The sequence below is a fragment of the Vicugna pacos genome, chromosome 25 (assembly GCF_048564905.1).
Source record: "Vicugna pacos chromosome 25, VicPac4, whole genome shotgun sequence".
Classification (NCBI taxonomy): Eukaryota; Metazoa; Chordata; class Mammalia; order Artiodactyla; family Camelidae; genus Vicugna; species Vicugna pacos.
The window spans coordinates 37,064,021-37,084,054 of record NC_133011.1 but is presented as its reverse complement, the minus strand read 5'-3'; the positions used below and the strand labels follow the sequence as shown (position 1 = coordinate 37,084,054).

General features: G+C 47.0%; 1 protein-coding gene across 10 annotated transcripts in view; it reads left to right on the top strand.

The window, feature by feature from the left end:
* TRAPPC9 (trafficking protein particle complex subunit 9) overlaps positions 1–20,034 on the top strand; it is a 433,756-nt gene that overhangs the window by 265,380 nt on the left and 148,342 nt on the right. For all 10 annotated transcript variants that reach the window (XM_072949773.1, XM_072949771.1, XM_072949768.1 and 7 more), the window contains 2 exons: positions 5,521–5,663; positions 19,121–19,231. In XM_072949773.1, the coding sequence (XP_072805874.1) occupies positions 5,521–5,663; positions 19,121–19,231 (254 nt within the window). The remainder of the gene's footprint in view (positions 1–5,520; positions 5,664–19,120; positions 19,232–20,034) is intronic.

The window sequence follows — 20,034 nt, the reverse complement described above, 5'->3', positions numbered from 1 at the left end:
GGGCCTCAGCTGATCTGCGTTTTGTGCTGAAGGGTAACTTCTATCTTCTCAGGTGCACACAAGCCCTGTGCCTCTTTCACGCAGAACAATGGGGGTTTTTTTCCGTGTTGTGTGTATCAGAAGTTTGTCCCATTTTGTTGCTGAGTAATATTCCATTTTATGAAACATATAATTTAATGTATATATAAAATACATAATTATATAATATATAATTTAATACATAATAATTTGTAATAATATAATTTGTGTATCTTGTCACCTACCTCCTGTTGGACATTAAGGTAATTTTCAGTTTGGGATTAAACTGTATTAAGAGCAGAGTTTCCGGGGACATTCGCATATGCTTGCTTGGTATGCATTTATATTTTTATTTTTCTTGGTTGGAGTTTCATTGCCGAGTAATATATTCTATATTTAAATTTATGAGGGATTACCTGGTTGCATTGCAAAGTGACTGTGCATCTCACAGCACCACAGCAACTTCTGCGAGCTCCGGCAGACCCCTTAGGGTTGGGGCGCACGCCTGCGTTGCTTGTAAACAGTTTCACTTCTTCCTTTCAAACGTGTGTGCCTTTAATTTCTTGCCTTATTGAACTGCCCAGAATCTCAAGTACAGTGTTGATAGAAGTAATGAGAGCTGCGTCCTTCCTCACCTTATTCTGGATTTTAGAGGCAAAACATTGTTTACCATTAAGTCTGGTTTTAACTGCAAGCTTTTCATGGGTGCACTTTGTAGACTGAGGATGTTTTTTTAATGCCTAGTTTGCTGAGATTTTTAAAGAATGATAAATAGGTTTTGAATTTTGCCAACTGAATTTTCTAACTATTGAGATGTTCATATGGCTTTTCTTTTTCTTGTCTGTTAATGGTCTGTTACGATGGTGAATGACATAGATTGTTTTCTAATGTTGAACCAACCTTGCATTGTTAAGAACCTTACTTGGTCACAATGTATTACCCATTTTCAATATTACTGAATTTGACTCAGTAACTGTTGTTAAGGATTTCTGCATCTAAATTCAAGAGGGATGTGGGCCTGTTGTTTTCTTTATAAACTCTTTGCTTTTAGCATTTAGGTAACACTGGTCTCTTAAAAAGAATGGGGATGTTTTGCTGTCTTTTCTGAAGCTGTTCGTGTTAGCTGATATGGCTGCTGACAGTAAGTTCTGACAGAGCTCAGCTGGGATGCCACCCCAGCTTGGGGTTTCCTCCGGGAGGGTGTGTTCTGAATCCGTGTCTTCAGTTAACAGGGGCTTCTTCGGGCTTCCTGTTTCTCGTCAGTTCCGTTTGGTACTGTGCGCCCGTTTTACCTGAGTTGTGGAATCTATTGGCACTAAATTATTTACACTGTTTCTTTATTATCCTTTTCATGTGTGTACGATCTGTACTGATACACATTTTCATTCCTAACATTGGTAATTATTTTCTCTCTTTTTTTACTGGATGATACACATTTTCATTCCTAACATTGGTAATTATTTTCTCTCTTTTTTTACTGGTACTTTCAAGAAATAGGTTTAGTTTGAGTGATTTTTTCCCTTCCGTTATTTATCCAGTTTCTGTTTAATAATGGCCCAATCCTGTCTTCTTTGCTGGGTCCAGCTCCACACCAGGCACACAGTCCTCTTCCCTCCTGTGCCTCTACACGTCCTAGGACACTTCTCTGGACGTGACACGTCACAGTTGTTTTACGTGTTGGTGGCTTGTGTCTCTGACTGGACCTGAGTCCTCGGGTGGCATCATGTCCTCTGCCGTGCTCCCTTGCGCTTAGCAGACCCTGCTTCAGGATCAGTGAGTGAGTGACTGGGTAGGTGCAGAGCGTTGTCTGAGCAGTTGTCAGAAGTGGAGGAGAGTGGGCCGTGCAGCCACGCAGCTCTGTTTGGATCCTGGATGTGCTGCTACTTCCTGGGTGTGAGGCCCCGGCCAGGCACCTAACTGCTCGCTGATGAAACCTGGGCTTTCCTCGTAGGGCTTGTAAGAACGTTAGAGCCCAGCTGCAAAGATTACTTAGCAGAGCATCTGGCACTTAGTGGGTGCTCAATGGAAGACAGTTATTGGAAGACCTTTCATTTTAGCTCAAATAAGAAGTTGTCGTATGCCTAGAAAAGGAATAATTTTTCTTTAATTCTTTGCCCCTTTCTGATTCTTATAACAGTCTTCTCTCAAAGGCTGTCGCACACTCTGAGAAGGGACAGTCTTAGGGCAGACTAATGCTCTGCTGCTGCTTACATTTTGGTTAAGAAAAGCTTGGATGTCCTCTGTCTTTTCCCTTACCAGCCCGCTTCGTGGCTTGATTGAAATGCTCTGATTGTACAGGGCTGAGGTTGCTTTTAATCAAGGAAGAAGGGAAGTAATACTCGATGGTTTTACAAAATCTTTTCTGTGCTTGATTTTCATAAATTGAATATTTTCCCATAATGATATCTTTTCCTTGCTTCTCTACAGAGTAAAGAAACAGCCAATTCCAAGAAAACAGAGACACAGACTATTTCTTCTGTCTTACATAGTGCTTGACACTTACCTGTCTCTGTAGTTTTTGCTCATTTCCCAGGTGACCTCTGCTACATCACTCCCTGGAGACAACTTTTAAGTTCATCTTAAAAAACAAAAAAGCCAGTGTGACATGTTTTGTTGCTTTCCTAGATTTTGGCTTTTCGAGGCCATTATTGAGAATCTTATGTTTATTTCCTTGACCACCATGCCTGCAGTTTAAGGAAGTTGCCAGATATATGTTGGGTGATGGGTTGGTTTTATTTGTTTATTTATCAGTCAATTGGTTCAGACATTCTTTGACTCAATATTTACTGAGCTTTCTGAGATCAGGGACCACCCTGTACTCATCTTGTTCTAGCACTGACCCTGGCTCTCAGAAAGTAGCCAAGAAGCGACTGAAAAGCTGAATGAAAGAAGAGACCCAACGGGGAGGCAGCTGCATTGAGAAAGGTGTTACAGAAGGGCTGGTTGGGCTGTGTGTGAGGGGTTCACCTTCTGCTGACAACAAAGAGGTTGTCGGAAGTGTAAGACGTGTTCACGTGAAACTGGCATCCTTCTGAGATGATAGTACAGTGCCTTATGCTATGGGAAAGGAATTTGGGATTTTGATGAGACCAGTATATGATCCTTAAGTATTAAAAAACAGACAGACAAACTAGTATTTCATCGAGTTTCTATTAAAGTAAGGCAGTATGGGTATCTTACAGGAGAAGGTGTGGCTCTGGGGGGCCATGAAGGAGGAGTGACATTTATACAGGCCAAGAGAATTAGTAGTCCCAGGGCTCAAGGAAACCTGTAAGCATACGGACCTTGAGGAGTTGTGGGAGGTAAGTTGGAACAGTGAGCTCTTAAAGTGGGAGCGAAGGACTTGAACGGACGTTTCTCCAAAGAGGATGTACACATGGCCAGTGACATAAAGACGACGCTCAGCATCACTAGTCTCTGGGGGAATGCAGATCAAAACCAGAATGAGGTACCACTTCACCCCCATTAGGGTGGCGATTTTTAAAAACAAACAACAGGCACTCCCTCTGGCCCTTTGGAAGCGTGGCCACCCTTGGCTCCCGCAGGTGAGAATGCGCTTGAGCCCCCCCCTCCCCCGGACATGTGGCTCTGGGGCCCCATCCGGCACTGCCAGCCCGACGGTGCTCTGAGCTCACCTCACTATTCCTCTTCTTGAAAATGCTTCCACTAGCATCTTTAGCGACCAGCTTGTCGCCAAATGTGTCAGCTACTTTCTCAGACCTTTTTTGTGTGGCTTGGCAGCAGTGATGGGCCTTCTGGCCCTTCTTCCCAAAGCTCCGCCCTCCGTGGATTTCCATGACACCAACCTTTTTTGTCTCTTGTTGCTTGCACTTCTAGTGTCCTGTCTACCAAACCACTGCTTATCCAAGATCACAGAGGTTTACTCCTCTGTTTTCTTCTTAGAGTTTTATCTGCAAACTTTATGTAAAGGACCAGATAGTAAACATTTTAGCTTGGTGGGCTGCGTGTGGTCTCTGTTGCATACTCTTCTTTGGTTTTGTTGCTTTGTTTTATGACCTTTTAAGAATGTAAAACCTGTTCTCAGCTCTGAGGCACAGAGAACCGGCTGCAGGCCCGATCTGGCCCGTGGGCCGTAGTGTGCTGATGCCTGTTTCAGGACCTTACTGGGGAAGGCTGAGCCATTTCAGTGAGGAGCTGAGCTGGGGGTTGAGATTTCTTGTTGCTGTGCTTGCTGCTGGTGCGGCACAGGCTCCAGATTGTGCTGGGGGGCAGGGGAAGAAAGTGGGGGCCGCTGGGATACCAAGGGCTTTTCCCATCATGGCCCTCCTCCATCCTCAGCCCTTAGCCCTCCCTGCCTGCCAGCACCCGGGCTGGGTCTCTCCCCACCTCTGTTCCTCCCCCAGGGACGCTGCTACCTGGGCGCCGCCAGGTCTGTGCAGGAGCAGATGGGGCTCTGGCTGTCCCGTGCTGCTGCAGTCCTAGGTGGGAGCCGCGCCCTGGATCTTGGGTGTGGGCTCTCCGCACTCCTGCTCCCGCCCCTGGAGCAGCCAGCCTCAGCCTGGTGTCATGGCGGGCCTTCTGTGTGAATGGGTTTCCCACCTCTGCCCCAGTGGCACTGCTGTGGGGCCCGGCCTTGGGCCTGGCTCCGGCCCTCCCCTCACGAGAACGGATATTTACCCCTGTCTTGGTGCCCTTGGCATTTGCAACCTCTCCCCGAGAAGCTTAAGATTTTGCTTCAGAGGAAAGAAGGTTCTGGATGGCGTTGGGAGGGGGCAGGGGCTAGGGTTGGGGTGTTGGCTTCTTGTTTTTCCTGTGGTGGCAGTTGACCCCCTCCTCTGTGCCCGTGCCGCCAAGGGAGGCCCCTCTGCTCTCCTGCCCCCGCCAGTCCTTTGTGTGTGCCCCCAGGGAGGTGCCTGGCAAAGGGCCTGGAGTGGGGGCAGCTGCTCTGGGGTCTGGGCTCCTGGAGAGTCTTCGCTATGGTTGGAGCCCCTGCTCAGCCTTTGGCAACTCAGTAACACCTGAGCTGATTCCTTCCTGTCAGCCTCTGTGGTGCTGGCCCTGCCCCTGCCAGATGTGTCCCCACCCCGTCCCTCCACGAAGGGCCTCGCTCCTCCTTGGCCTCCTGGCTACGAAGTTGCCCTGTGACTGTAGCTCTCCATGGGTTCAAGGAAGGGTCAGGAGTCACCGATAGTCTCCTGGGAGCCATGCACCACCTCCTTGATGGAAGTTCCCCCACCTGATCTGTATGTTTAAGTGATGCTAATTGAAATACGTTTCTCTCTCTCAAATGCTTATCTCATCACAGAGTAATTTCGGAGCTCCTTTCCATTTGTGTTTCCAGGCTGAGAATTGTTGGTGTTAGACACAGGGCATCGTCCTAGGAAAGACGGTGCCGGGCGTCAGGTGCCAGGTTAGAGCTGCCTGGTGCTCATAGCTTTGCCAGCGGGGTTACCTTCAGCCTTCTCGGAGTGAATCCTGCCTCCTGGAGGTAGGGTGACCAACTTAAGGAGTACTAACTTACCATTTTTTGCATCTTTTTAGACCCTGGAAGCTGTCCTGAATTTTAAGTACTCCGGAGGCCCGGGCCACGCGGAGGGCTACTACCGGAGCCTCTCCCTGGGGCTGCACGTCGAAGTTGAGCCATCTCTGTTCTTCACCCGAGTCAGCACTCTGCCGGCAACCAGGTAAACGCACGTCTGCTCTCTGATCGCCCTGTGCTAGAGTCTGACGGCCCTGCGTTTGGAATTCTGACCTTGGTGTCCGTCTCGGTCCCGCCTCCCATTAGATCCGAGCCAGGGTGCCAGGACCTCCCTGGTCTTAGGTTCACATCCGTGTGCAGAAATGTCCCTCCAGTTAGATGTGAGTGAATGGGCTTGGCACCTCTCAACATGCTGTCATCATAGTGTCAGCACTGCAGTGTGCTTGCTCGTGGTCGTCACTGTCCTGAGCCTGGCCCCTGCCCCTGTCTGGTTCTCCAGTTCACAGGGACTCAGCGGTTAGCCACATGTCTTAGAGACTCCTGAAGGAGGCCAACATCTCTTTCTATGTCACTTCCGGCATCGCAGGAAGACTCTATGTGCAGCCAGGCGGTCCAGCATCTCAGCACCCGATTCCTGGAGCTCCCAGCCCCCGGAGCACTGGGTCATTTCTGCCCAGAGGGCCGTTCTTCCTGGAGCCTTGCTCTCCTGGTTACTTCCCCAGGCCTAGTCTTCTTCAGAGAGAAAGAAATCAGGTCACTTGTCTGCTTCAAACCCCGAAGAGACCAGAGGTACTTGGAGGTATTCCTCCCTAAGGCGGGAGAATGACAGTTTCTCACCCCAAACTGTGACCCGGGTGAGCTAGGAGCAGTGGGGCCTGAAAGCGCTGGGTGGAGCCCAGCCACCTGGAGGCCCTCTGGGGTCAGACCCCTGCCCAGGCCGCGAGCCGCCTTTGGGAGGCGGGGGCTGGTCACCCTGTCACTTCCGTGTTCTCTCGTCCCCGGGCGCCTTGCGTCTCCGGGTGGGGTGGAGCGGGCTGGCATTATTTATTTTCAGCAGAGTTAAGGCTGTATTGACCTCAATAGCCTTGACCGTGGGAGAGAGGACGTCACATGCAGCCCCCTCCCTCTCCCCTCCAGCAGTCGGCTCTGTGTTCCACAGAGTGTGGCGGGGAATGTCGTTGTCCGTGTTGACGTGGGGCTGAAGCTCTCCTTGCGGTGACACAGCCCCAGATACTGAGAGGGGCTGTCGTTCACAGGGAAGACTGTTCTCCCCAGCCACTGGAGAATGGCTCAGCAAGGACTGGCGGCTTCGCCTGAGCTTTCCAGCATCGCGTTTCACCGTCGGTCACCTTTTCAGTCCTCAGAGTAATGGTCTTTCTTGCCAAGGCTCGCCTCTGTTTTGAATTTGTACGAAGCATCAAAGCACTTGCCAGCGGGAGGCTTTGGCCAGGGCCGCTGCCAGATGCTGTCAGCGTTTTTCTGGCCCTTTCTGTGCGTTAGGTCCGCTCTGCCGTCAAGCCGGCGTGTGTTCCTTCCTCACCCCCTCGTTGCCTGCTGCCGCTGCTCACGTGAGTAGGTCTTGGAAGCAGCACAGGTTGTCACCAAGTTGGTTATTTTCCTCCTGTTAATATCTGGCTTCCGTGTCATGGCCCCCACAGCTCTTAATGGCAGTTTAAGATGAGACAGGTGTTGCCTTGTGGTTTGGTGCAAATATGCACTCGGAAGAGTTGGTGGTAACTGAAGGGCTTTTGGCTCCTAATTTCCTAGCCTGTTGACCTCACTCTCTTTCTTTTGACCTACGTGTTTCTTTCCCCTGCTCTTGGAATGGAGATTCGATTTCCTTGAATCCTCCCTTCCCACTCCTGCTAAGTCTAACTGCTCCCCAAATCCTGTCGGTTGAGCCTCCGAAATGTCTCTGAAAGCCCCTGCATCCCAGTGCACATCTTTGTCACCTTTCCTTGGGACTTCAGGAATACTTGCCTACTCGGCCCCCTGCCTCTGTTCTGGCTCCTGCATCTTCCTGTAAATACAAATGTTCCCACGTCACCATCTAGCTTAGAGACTTTCCCAGTACTTACGAGGTAAAGTTGAAAGTCCCTTCGTGATATTCAGGGCACTTAAAAATTTGACTTAGATGTTTCTCTTCAGCTGTTTGCCCCTAGTCCCTCCACAGTGCATGTGAAAGACGCTTCCTTCTCACCGTCCCTGGGACGTGTCGGGGCAGCTCACTCCAGGGTGCACTTGCATCCATCCTTTTCTAAAACTGCTCTTTTTCTTAAACTCTCATTCCTTCAACGAACCTTTTGGAAAATGTCTGTTTGCCATTGATCTGTGTTACCTTTTTGTAAAATTTTCCTGACCATGACTAGCCATAGTGGGGGTCCTTCTGTGGGCTCCCCTGTGCATTCTTCGTATGTCTAATAAAGCACTTACCAGACTGTAAACCTTTAAATCAATACCTCTAATGTTTCAGGTGCTGTATGAAGCACTTGTGGGGTCAGAGATGGATAGAGCATGGTCTTTGTGTTTTATCAGCCTGATAAAAGCTCATCAGACAGAAATAATACCAAATGGAAACCTGGACCTACATTAAGGAATGATGAACCCCAGAAATAATAAGTGAATAGATATAAGAGATTTTTTCTCATTTTTTGATTTCTTTAAAAGACTCCTGACTCTAAGGAAGAAATGATAGCACTTAATTTGGTAATGTGTGTCATGTGTAGAAGGAGAGTAAGTAACCAAAAATGTAGCACAAAGAAATGGAAAAGGAGGGGGAAATGGGGGCTTTTTATATGCAGTGTTACATTATTTGAAGTTAGAATGTGCTCATTTAAAGTTGCATATTGTGAAGCCTCGAGCAACCACTTAAGGTATGGATAATATGCCAGAAGAGATAAAACAGAATGCTAAAAAATACTTAATCCCCCAAAGGGGGAATGAGGTGGCAAAAAAGAAAGAGGAAAGAACCAGAAACATCTAGTCAAATAGGAAACAAACAGCAATGTGGGAAACTGAAACACACTGTACCAAGAATTACATTAAATGTAGATGGACCAAAAACTATATTTAAAAGTGGAAATTGTCATACTGTTTAAAAATATAAGAGCCAACTATATGTTTTCTATAACATTAAACTCACATGAAATAGGCACAGTTTTAAAAGCAAAAAGATGGGAAAAAGATATGTCATGCAAACACTAATCATAGAAAAGTAGGCATGGATGTATTAATGTGAAATAAGTAGACTTTGAGGAGAAAAGGAGAGAGAGAGGATAAGTTGTAATGATAGGAGAGTCAAGTCATCAAGAGAACCTAACAATTCTAAATGCAAACGCACTCAAAAACATAACTTCAAAATGAAACCAACATCTGAAGGGGGGGATGAAAAACACACAATTATAGTTGGATATTTCAACACTTGTCTCCCAGTTTTTAATAGAACAGGGAGATAGAAATTTAGTAAAAATATAGAAAACTTGCACAGTTCTAGTAAACAACCCCAACTAACGATATTTATAGAGCAGTCAGTGCTTACATTAGAAGTTGAATATCTTAAAATCAGTGGTGTGAGTGTCTGTTAGATAAAGAAGAGCAAAGTGCACCCAAGATAAACAGAAGTAAGATAGTAATGGTAATAGTAGAGTGGCTATAAATGAAGTGGGAAATGAAAAAATAATATGTAAAGTAAATGGAACCAAAAATCAATTCTTTGAAAAGATTAATGAGATTACTAGACTGTAGACAGATGATCAAAATTTTTAAAAAGAGAGTGAAAACACGTTACCAATAACGAACATAAGAGAAAGGGCATCACTACAGATTCTGCAGACATTGAAAGAATGACAACAGTGTACCGTGAGAAATCGTGTTCTGGTAAACCTGACAACGTAGATGGAAAAAAATTTTGAAAGACACAAATTACCAAAGTTGGCACAAGAAAAGACCAGAACCCCTGAGATAGTCATATTAGAGAGTTTAATTTTTAGTTTTAATTAATTTTGATTGTTAATGAAAATTTTCCCATGAAGCAAACTTCAGGCTCAGATGTCTTGACTGAATACATGAAGCTTTTAAGAAAGAAAGAATAGCACTTTTTGGGGGGAGATAATTAGGTTTACTTATTTATCTATTTGTCTATTTATTTATTTAATGGAGGTACTGGGGAATGAGCCCAGGACCTCATGCATGCTAAGCACGTGCTCTCCCCCTGAGCTGTACCCTCCCCCACCCCCGAAATAAGCACTTTTACAAAAACTCTTCCAGAAAATAGACAGGGAGGGAATACTTCCAACTCCCATTTTATGACGCTAGCTTCATCCTGGTGCCAAACCCAGAGACATTATGAGAAAATAAAACTTTAGACCACTATCCTCATAAATACGTAATTGTGAAGCCTCAAAACAAAATACTTACAAATCAACTTCAGTGATGTATAAGGTGGATAATGCAACATGACCGATTCAGGTTTAATCCAACAACACAAGGTGGTTTCACTTACCATTGAGAAATTAGTCAATATAATTTACCATATTAGCAAAGTAAAGGAGAAAAATCATTAGATCATGTCAGTTGATGAAAAATCACTTGACAAAATGCAACACCCACTTATGATCCAAGTCTCAGTAAACTGGGACTAGGGGGGAATGGCTGCAAGCTGGTGGAACGCGTCTGCAGACCTGCAGTTCCGTGTAATGCTGCGCTTGGTGGCGAGAGGCTGAATGCTTTCCTCTAGGAGCACACGCAAGGCACGTGTGTGTGCGCTTACCACTGTGTGTGTTACTTTTCTGCCAGTCCTAATCAGAGCAATACAACGAGGAAAGCAAAGCTATGAAAATTGGAAACGAAGCAGTGCACTTGTATTATCTGTGTGCCTTTGTGTGATCGCATGACCATGTACATAAATATTCTAAGGTACCTACCACTCCAGAGAAATCATTAGAACTAGTAAGTCCATACACTAGTGACTAATAATTTGTAAATGAAATTTTGAGAATGTATGTATTGTAATAAAAAATATGATGCACTTGGGATAAATTTTTAGCAGTCTGTTGCCTTAACCACTGGGCTGCCTTGTCTCACTGGAATCCATTTTAAAAAATATGATTTCTACCTTGAAAATGACATAGCACAGCTAAGGAAAATTAAAGAAGACTTAAATAATTAGGGGGAATACCATGTTTATTGATTGGAAGAGTTGGTTTTGCTAAGATACCAGTTTCCCCAAATTTGATTATATATTCAGTGCAGTCCCAGTCATAATCCCAGCAGGATTGTTTTTGGAGGGGAATGGAAATTGACAAGCTGTTTTAAAAGTTATTTCAAAATGAAACAAACTATTGCCAAAGGAATAGGCTAATGACTTGAGAAAAGAACAAAGTTAGAAGACTTCAGCTATATGATTTTAAGACTTACTGTAAAATTACAGTAATCAAGAGATACGCTATTGTTGTAAAGATGGAGCAATGCCATAATAGTCTGGAAGTAGCCTCTGTCCTTTATGATCAGTTGATCATATGCAATCAACAAGGTATGAAAACAACTTCTGTGGAATGAAAATCTTTTCAACAAATGGTGTTGGAAGAATTGGATATGTACGTGGTGGAGAGAAGAACTATCACCTGTGCATCACATCATGCACAAAGATCCATTTGAGAAGGGTTCTAGGCGTAAATGGAGAAGCTAACTATAAACCTCCTCAAATAAAAGTAGCCGAGTGTCTCCATCACTTTGGGGCGAAGCTTTCTCAGATGGGATCAGAAACTGCTAATCATAAAATAAAAAGTTGGTGATTATCAAAATTAAAAGCTTCAGCTCATCAGAAAGCAAGCTCCCTACTGGGGGAAAATGTTTACAATGCACTTATGCAACAAAGGTCTGTATCTAGTATAGAACAAAGTCCAGAAAGTAAATAATGAAGAGACAAAAATGGGCGGAGCATTTGAACAGATATTTCACAGAGGTATACTAATGGCTTGTAATCACCTGAATGTGCTCAACATTATTGACCATTACAGAAGTGAAAATTGAAGCCTCAATTAGGTACCACTATAAACCCTCTGAAGTGGTTAAAATTAAAGAAGATTGACAAAATCAAATGCTGGTAAGGCTGTGAAACCACCAGAACACTCCTAAGTTGCTTCTGGAAACGTAGAACAGTACAACCACTTTAGACATCGGTCAGCCAGCCTGTCGTGAATTGTAACATCTACCTCCCCAGTGTCCAGCAGGTATTTACATAAGAGAAATAAAAATTCACATCCATGAAAAGACTCCTGCAGGAATTTTCGTAACAGCTTTATTTATAATAACTCCAAACTGGAAACAACTCCAAATGCCCACCAGCAGATGAATGAATAAACAATTTGTGGCTTATCCACACAGGGGAGAGTTGCTCAGAAGTAAAATGGACCATTGATACGTGCAACACAGGGAATAAGCTCAAAGTCATGATAGTCAGAGGAGTCTCGTCACAAAGGAAGACATACTGCTTGACTCCATTTATACCAATTTCTAGAACAGGAATAATGTGTATTTCGTTGTGTATAAATTATACCTCAACTTTAAAGTTTTGCTCGCATGTGAAAATAAATGCACAATTGAAGAGAGACCAGTTTTTACTGGAGAAGTCTAGGAAGGCTTCACAGAAGGGGAAACACTGTCCTAATTCTTGAAGAAAGAGTAGGATTTCACCATCTCTTCTCCGGGAGGAATTGGGAAAGTGTTGCTAACCGTGTTTCTCTTTCCCTTGCTGGATTCTGACCTCTGTGCAGTCAGGAGCCAGGCAGACTGGCACCCGGATACCCCGACTTCAAGGCCTCTGCAGCACAGACAGGGAGATGACCGCATGCACGTTGTTGGAGTCAAGCTGAATTTGGTGCAAAAAGAAGCCGCGTAGACATCACAAGATAACCTTATTGCTGGCATCAACGGAATCATCTGCTCTGTTCTGAAACCAAGATACAAAGGGATATTGCTCCAGGGGTAGTTTGTGTATCGGCTCCTTTATTAATATTGATAAGCTATGCAGGCTTTCTCATTGGTGGTTTTTCACTAGTAGAGGTCTAGAAGAGGAAGGGGGAGGGAAACCCTGTTTGTTCTGGACCCACTCTATTCTAAGGCTTGCCCTAGGTCCTCTGTGTTCAGCATCCCATTTAAACTCCAGAGAACCCGTTGAAGTCAGCATTGCTGTATGGAGTTGAACATTAATGGGAGGCAGAGATGCGATTTGAATTATGGCCTTGTTGGCACCGAAACCCGTGCTTTCTGCCACACACGCTCTGAACTGGGATTCCGGAGACCTGGGTTCCTTTTACTCCCATGGCGTCTTTGGAAACTTCTCTTTGTCTCTCCCAGCTTCAGCCTTCCTGTCCCTCGTGGGAGTGATCACCGGCTCTGCTCACCGCCTGGGGGTGTAAGAGAATCAAATTAAACAATAGAGGGATCCGTGTTTTCTCAGAGCCAAAACACAATAAAGGAGGGAGGTGCACATTATAGGTGGGAGGTGGAATTCTCATTGGCTTTTTTTTAAAGCGTTCTCCCTCAGGGGTGTGTATATAGGTTTCAGCTGACTTTTATTTAGGAGATCAATTACCTTCAAGATCCACTTTTTGCACCAAGCTGCCTAGTAATGTCATTAGGGACAAGATTGAAATGGATTGGGCCACGCCGCCCCGTCTGAGGGCCGAGCCTCCCTCTCCTCCGGAGCCATTTCTTTCTCGGCTGTTAGGATAAATGGTCCAGTCTCAAACATTGCTACTCTGAGCAATGTGGAAAACACACTCCCCTGAGCAGGGTGCAAGGTGTGAGCGTTATTACATTATTAATAGAAATCATACAGTTTGACACACCGCAGTGCTTCTCTCGGCCATGTAGAAAAATTCCATTTCCCCCCACGGGGTGGGACTGCGCTACTCTGTGGAGAGCGTGTGCTCACCGACACGCAATGAAGGCAATTTCAATGTTGGATTTCATCATGGACCATCTTTTGCAAGTTGCTGTGTTATTTAAATTGGTTTTTAAATTTAACAAGAATTGAGAATTTTAACAAGCACAGGATTCAGAGCCCAGCGGACCTGTATCTGATTTCAAATTTTGATTCTACCGTTCATTTGCTCTGTGGTCTCAGGCTAGTCATTCCTGTTTCTTTAAGCATCATTTTTCCTTCATCTTGAAATGAAGGTAACATTGATCTTGCAGGCTCGCGGTAGGGCTTAATAAATGTATGTAGAGTGTCTGGTACAGTGCCTGACACGAGGTAGAAACTTGGGGAGTGGTGGTTGGTGAGGGCAAGATAAGGGACTCCCGCTCTTGCCTTGTGCGAGTGACACAGGGACAGCCCACCCGGGGACTCGTGTCTGGCTGGTTGGTAAGGAAACTGGGGCTGTGTTACTGAGAGGGAAGCCCTCTCCCGCCCAAGAGCTCCAGCCTCTCTGCGGCATCCCTGAGGCCAGGCTGTGAGGAGTGCCCTGGGCAGGATGGGAGAGGATATGGGACACCTGCCCGAGACCGGCTTGTGCGATGGGAGGGGCTGGGGACATGCACTCTGCACCCTGCACCCTGCCTCGGAGTCGGAATCTCATCTTAGTTCCTCATCAAGTCTCCTGTTGGAAGGAGCTTAGCGACTCCGTTACTTTGCTTCATCCCATCCTGCTCCTATTGACCTGTGTTCCCTGAAATGATAAGCACGCTTTTCATCATCTTTGCAAGTGTTAACGTGGTGTCTATCTGCGCAGGCAGGAGCTGCGACCCAGCCCTCCCATCCACTTGACGGCTTCCATCCAGCTTGACACCCTCTTGGTGGTTAGCGCGCGGGTCCCCAGTGTCCCCAGGGGGAGCTGCCGAGGCAGACCACCTCCCAGTGGACTCCCTCCCGCTTCCCTGTCTGCACAGCTGTATCTTGAAAGGACCTTCTTTCTTTCTTACTCATACATATTATTAAATTATTACAGTCAATAATTTTAAGTGATCTATATTTTACTTTGAACTATATTATTGAATGTTGTATATTAATATTCACTTAAAAACACTATCAATATTCATTTAAGGCATTTAGAGATTGCTCTATTTAACAAGTAATACATGCTAATTATAGTAAGGAGTATGATTTATAAATGTCAGTGGGAAAGGCCCACATCATGTTTGATTTAGGAGTTGGGTGTGTGTTAAAAGGGAGATTGTTCATCACAACAGTCGGCCTGAGTTTTTCATGATCTTATATTTAGAATTTTTGCATTCTGCATTTTCAAAGTTTTACTGCTTAGTTTACTCATTACAGAGTTCATTTCAAGTGGTGATACATGAAACATGATTTCTGGTTGTTATCTGCAGGTTCATTTCCATCCTTTTTGAACTGGACTTGTCTTCAGTCCCAGAAAACGAAAAGCCAATATGGCATAGTTGTCATTGTATGTTACCTATTCACCTTGGATTTTGAGGCACAAACGTCTGGGTGTTCTGTCGGTTTCATGCCCTTCTTAACATGTGGTCTTCATGGTTCTTTTCTTATACCTGTGGCCCGTTCCGAGGACAAATGAGATGATGTAACAGGGAGTAAATGGTGTGTTTGTCGCTGAGCGCTGGACCCTTGTGAGGTGACGCAGCCCGGTGCCAAATTATATCACCAGAAGATTTGTTCTATTTTTTCCCCTTTAGATTGAATTAAGCTCCCTGGCTTTCTTAAGACTTACAAGAGAGCTCTCCATCCTGAAACTAGCTACTAGTTTTTTTTAGGAAAGAAGACAGATTAGGAGCAGGCAGGTTTATAGAACTTTAAAAGACCCCACAGATTTGGCCAGAGGTGTTATCTGGCTGTCACTGCATGTTCGACTGTGTCTCCCGTCACTTCACCGCGCCCCCAGGAACGATGGGACGTTGATGTCTGGACCCTGGGAGCCTGGGAGAATTTGGCCGGGCCTGGGGAGGAAGAGCCCCCTTACACTCTGGGCGTGGCACCGTGGTTTTAGATGGACTGAGGCCCCGGTGTGGGGTTTCTCACACTCACTTGTAGCTGAGTCATCATGGAATAATCAGCTGGGATTGCTTTGCTAGCAGGGTTGTGAGCTCCTCTGCTGCTCCACTGACTGCAGCCAAGCTAGTAATACTCACCCGCTCCGACTTCTGGCACCCCCTGCTTGCAGCGCTACAGAGCACTTTCACTTTGCCCCTCACTGGAGCCTCCAAATCATTCCATGACACAGGTGCTCTTGTTCCCCTGGGGGAAACTGAGGCTCAGAGAAGTTAAATGATGCTTACATGCAGTAGCCAGGAAGCAGCAAATCTGGTATCGGAACAGACTTCGTGCCCTGCAGCTCATGCAGCTCAGCACGAGGTTTATTTTTTATTATATAGATTTTAAGAGATTTAAATTAACGTGATAAAATTGACTTTTTCTGGAGCACAGTTGTGTGTTCTAACACGTGTGTTCTGCCACAATCAGGATAAAAAGCAGTTTCATCACCCCCAAAACTTCACCCTGCTGCCCTGGCAGTCCTGCCCTGACCCGTGTCGACCACCGATGGGCTCTCCACTGCTGTGTGTCCTGTAGACTTTTCCAGAATGTCATGTAAATGAAGTCGCACTGCATGTGACCTCTTGAAAGTGACTTTTTTTCACTCGGCATAATGATTTTGAGATCCCTCCCTCCTGTTGAGTTTGCAGTTTGATTTGTATTTTAAATGTGGAGGAGCAGTCCATTGAATAGATGCACCCTAGTCTGTGGGTCCATCCTGCAACTGAAGGACATTTGAACTCCCACCGTTTTGATTATGACTAGCGCGGCTATAAATACCCGTGCAGAGTGTTTGTGAACATAAGTTTTACTTTCTCTAGGAATGGAATCACTGGATTATATGGTCAGTGCATATTTAACCTTATAGGAGACCCCCAGGCTGTTTACCACAGTGGCAGTGCCATTTTATTGTCCCGTGAGCAGTATGTAAGTATATATATATAAATATATATATACACACACATATATTATAAAGGTACTCAGTAGACACTGATATTTTTCACATGAAATAATTACGAAAATGAGTTGTCCTAATTCTGGACAGAAGAAATAGTGTGCACTGACTGTACAGATGTGACTTCACACACGCTGCTCTCTCTGCCTGGATGGTGCCCCGCTTTACCCCGGCGGCCTCGCCCCCTTCCTCCCACTTTACTCCAGATTCTTCCCTGCTGCTGAGACCTTGCCCCCTTCCTCCCTGAAACCAGGCAGATGGATCTGTTCTTTGAAGACCTGCTCTGACCTCAGGTCTTCCAGGAAGCTTCCCGGGTTTCCCTGTACTTCAGGAAGATGGATCCAGAAAAGAACCGACCCCCCCCCCAAAAAGCAAACAAGAATTCAAAGTAAATATACGCTCAAACACATCTTAAAACTTAAGAAAATCATCCTGAGCGACGCGGAGAGATACAAAGAGTGAATGGCATTGTCGTGAGCTCGCTGCCGCTGCAGTCTGGGGAAGGGACTTGGTTTATGAATGATGGGTGGAAAGTGAACAGCAGGCAACAGTTGGAAGGCGTGGGAGCACTGGGGCAGGACACCCCACACTCAGACAGCGAGCCAGGAAGAGAGGACAGAAAAGTGCTAACGTTCCGACGTCCTTGACTCTCGTGCAGTTTTCTAACAACTCTGTTCTGCGAGTGAAGACAACACGTATTTGAACCTTTTCTTCCCTGCTTTAGAAAAACCACTTCAATTTTCTTCCTGTGATAAATGTTTTCTGAATTCCCTTTTATGATGGAAGATTTCTCTGTGATTAAAGATTTCATGAAGTTATGACAAAGGCAGAAGGGATTGGATCTTCCCTCTTGAAAGCTCATCTTTCTGTGAGCTGAGTGAAGAGGCCTCTTGTAGGCAGCTGCCGGAGCTAATGAATGTTTTTCCAACTGCTGAACCTCTGAGGAGGACACCCCACCACAGAACCCAGAATCTACTGACGTGACCCCGCTCTTCTAAGACGTGGCGTGCAGCATCTCATGGCAGTAAGAGCCGGACCATCAGGTGCCTCCTTGCTTCCTCCCCTGAGAGCAGGTGAACGTACACGTTTGGAAAAACTGGCATTTCACAGGTGCGCAGTGGCTTTTTGATGATGTCCGTCTTTGTGTGTGTGTATGTGCGTGTGAACCCGTGGACACTTCACTGTGCCCCTCTCTCCCTCAGTCCCCTTCTCTGGAAAGAACAGAGGACGTAGTTTGGATTTGGCATATGCATCGTCTGCTGTGAGCACGACAGGGTTTCAAGCTCTAAGTCGTGGGTCTCAGTCATTCACCAGCATTTTTCGTCACCTCCTGAGCGTCACTCTCCTCTCCTGTCACTGGGTCTCTGGAGCACACCCTCCCAGGGCTTTTGTATGAAATAACCACGTGCAGGCAGCCCAGGACATGGGTGTGAGCCCTCCCTCACCTTTGCTTAACAGCCAGCGACGTCTTGCATCATCACACTTTGAGGTGCACATTTGAGGATTCAGATGCCCTTTGGAAGGCCATGTTTTGCAGAAATGCTCAGCTGAAAATGACCCAGAGCACAGATCCTTCTCTGAATCTGTTTTATTTTCCCTTCAGTGAAAATCTCCTTACCCTGAACCTCCAGAAAGGAGAATGGCTTCTGCCTCTGCTGCTCTTCCCTGGCTGCTCCTGTCTTGAGTCCGGCTGTCCCGTTGGGAGGAGCTGACACTTACTGACCAGCTGTCACACGCAGCTGTGACACTTGGCATTTGAGATGCTGTGGTAGTTTTCGGCAGGCATTCGACCGTCACGGAGACCTGACAAATGGCAACTAACCAAATGAAGCGTGTGTGGTTGGACTTTTGTTTCGCATGTGTAGCTAATGAGTCTACACCATCACTTCCTGGACCCCTCTTCGAATGCCCCCCTGCCATCCACAGCCGTGGTGCGTGAAGGTCTTGAGGGTCCACTGGGTCACCCGGTTTCCCTGCAGAAGAAGGAAGGGAGCGGGGAGGCGGAAGGGTGATGCCTTCCCCTCTCAAGGACTTGTCTTCTTATTCGGGGTGGAGCGTCTCCAGAAGCCTGCAGTGGGCTAACTTGGTCCATGGCCCTCCCCCTGGGGAAGGGGGCGATGGGAACTTGGTTACTGTGGTTTACTGTCTGCAGTAGAGAAGGCCAAGGAGAGGAGGTTTCACGTGGGTGGTGAGTGAAAGTGTTATCCAGAGTTCTGGAGGGAGCAGGGGGTGGTCCCTGTGGGGACTTGTGGTGAACGTGCGCGTGGACAGTGTGGACGCGGAGCTGCGTGTGCCCCGCCCAGCAGCCGCCCGGCACCTGTGGAAATCCAGGTCTGTGACGCGGTCATGTACTGAATGACACTGTCCCCAGCGCCTTCCCTCTGGGTCCTGTCCCCTAGTTGTCACATGTGTGAGGCTTGGAGAACTCAGGTTACCTTCCCGAGGTCACTCATGTGTAAAGGGTTGTTAAGCATGTGTCCCAGGACCCTAACCCTAACCCTGTCCAAACCCACTGTTGAGAATTCAGTTTTTTCAGAATGAGTCTCAGTAAACCTTTAGGTCCAGGGACACTTGACATTTTGCCAAATCGCACTTGTGATGTCCCCAGTCGTGGAGACCTATGGAGAGGATAAGGCGGAGTCACTCCCCTCTTTGGCTGCCAGAAGAGTCTGAACTTCCCTTTGTCTTTGCCCCGCAGTACCCGGCAGTGCCACCTGCTCCTGGACGTCTTCAACTCCACGGAGCACGAGCTGACGGTCAGCGCCCGGGGCAGCGACGAGCTCATCCTGCACGCCGGCGAGTGCCAGCGGTGAGTGTCCCCGCGCCCCGTGCTCCCTGTCCCTGCCTTCATCAGCCGCTCGGGCGACTCTGTAGTAATCCTGCCCTTGAGGCCCTAGAGGTGGGCAGTCTGGTACAGTTCTTGTTCAGGTTCAGTGAGAGTCTGCGTGGCTGAGATTGGAGCCAAGTGTAAAGTCAAGGCAGGAATGAACGGCGTCCTCCTAAGGGGGGCAGTGGTACCACAGCTACGTGCGCTCTGGGGCGCCACCTCTGAGGACGCTGAGACGGCCGGGCGAGACCTCTCACTTTTCACTTCCTAAGGAAGCTGTATCTGGGGACGCAGGGTGTGGGTTTGAGGAATGAATGTCAGTAGCAATGAGAAGTTCCTTGCAGGAATTCATGCCACAGAAGACAGGCCAGGCTCAGGCCTCTGGGGGACAGGCAGTGTCACCCGAGCCCAGTCCTTGGTGGGTAAAGAGAGGTGGCCCCACCAGGGCCCAGCCCCGGGGCCAGCCACTGGACGTGCCCTGGCCCACAGAGGCGCGCAGGGAGCCAAGTGGAAAGTGAGGAGCAAAGCCGGGGCCACAGAGGCCAGTCCCGAGGCAGGACTTCTTAGTGGCTTCGGGAAGCAGCTCTTCTGTGTTGGGATCCCTTCCCCAGGGCCTGGCCCACTCCCAGCTGGGACGCTCCCCAGGCCAGAAGCCGTGCCTCCAAGCCCAGCTCGGGTGTTAGGGCCGTGCCCTTACAGGGGGAATGACAGATGGAGCAAGATTCAGGTAGAATACAGTTTTCATGTTTAATTGTAAAATACTTGAAATAGACAGGAAATAATTA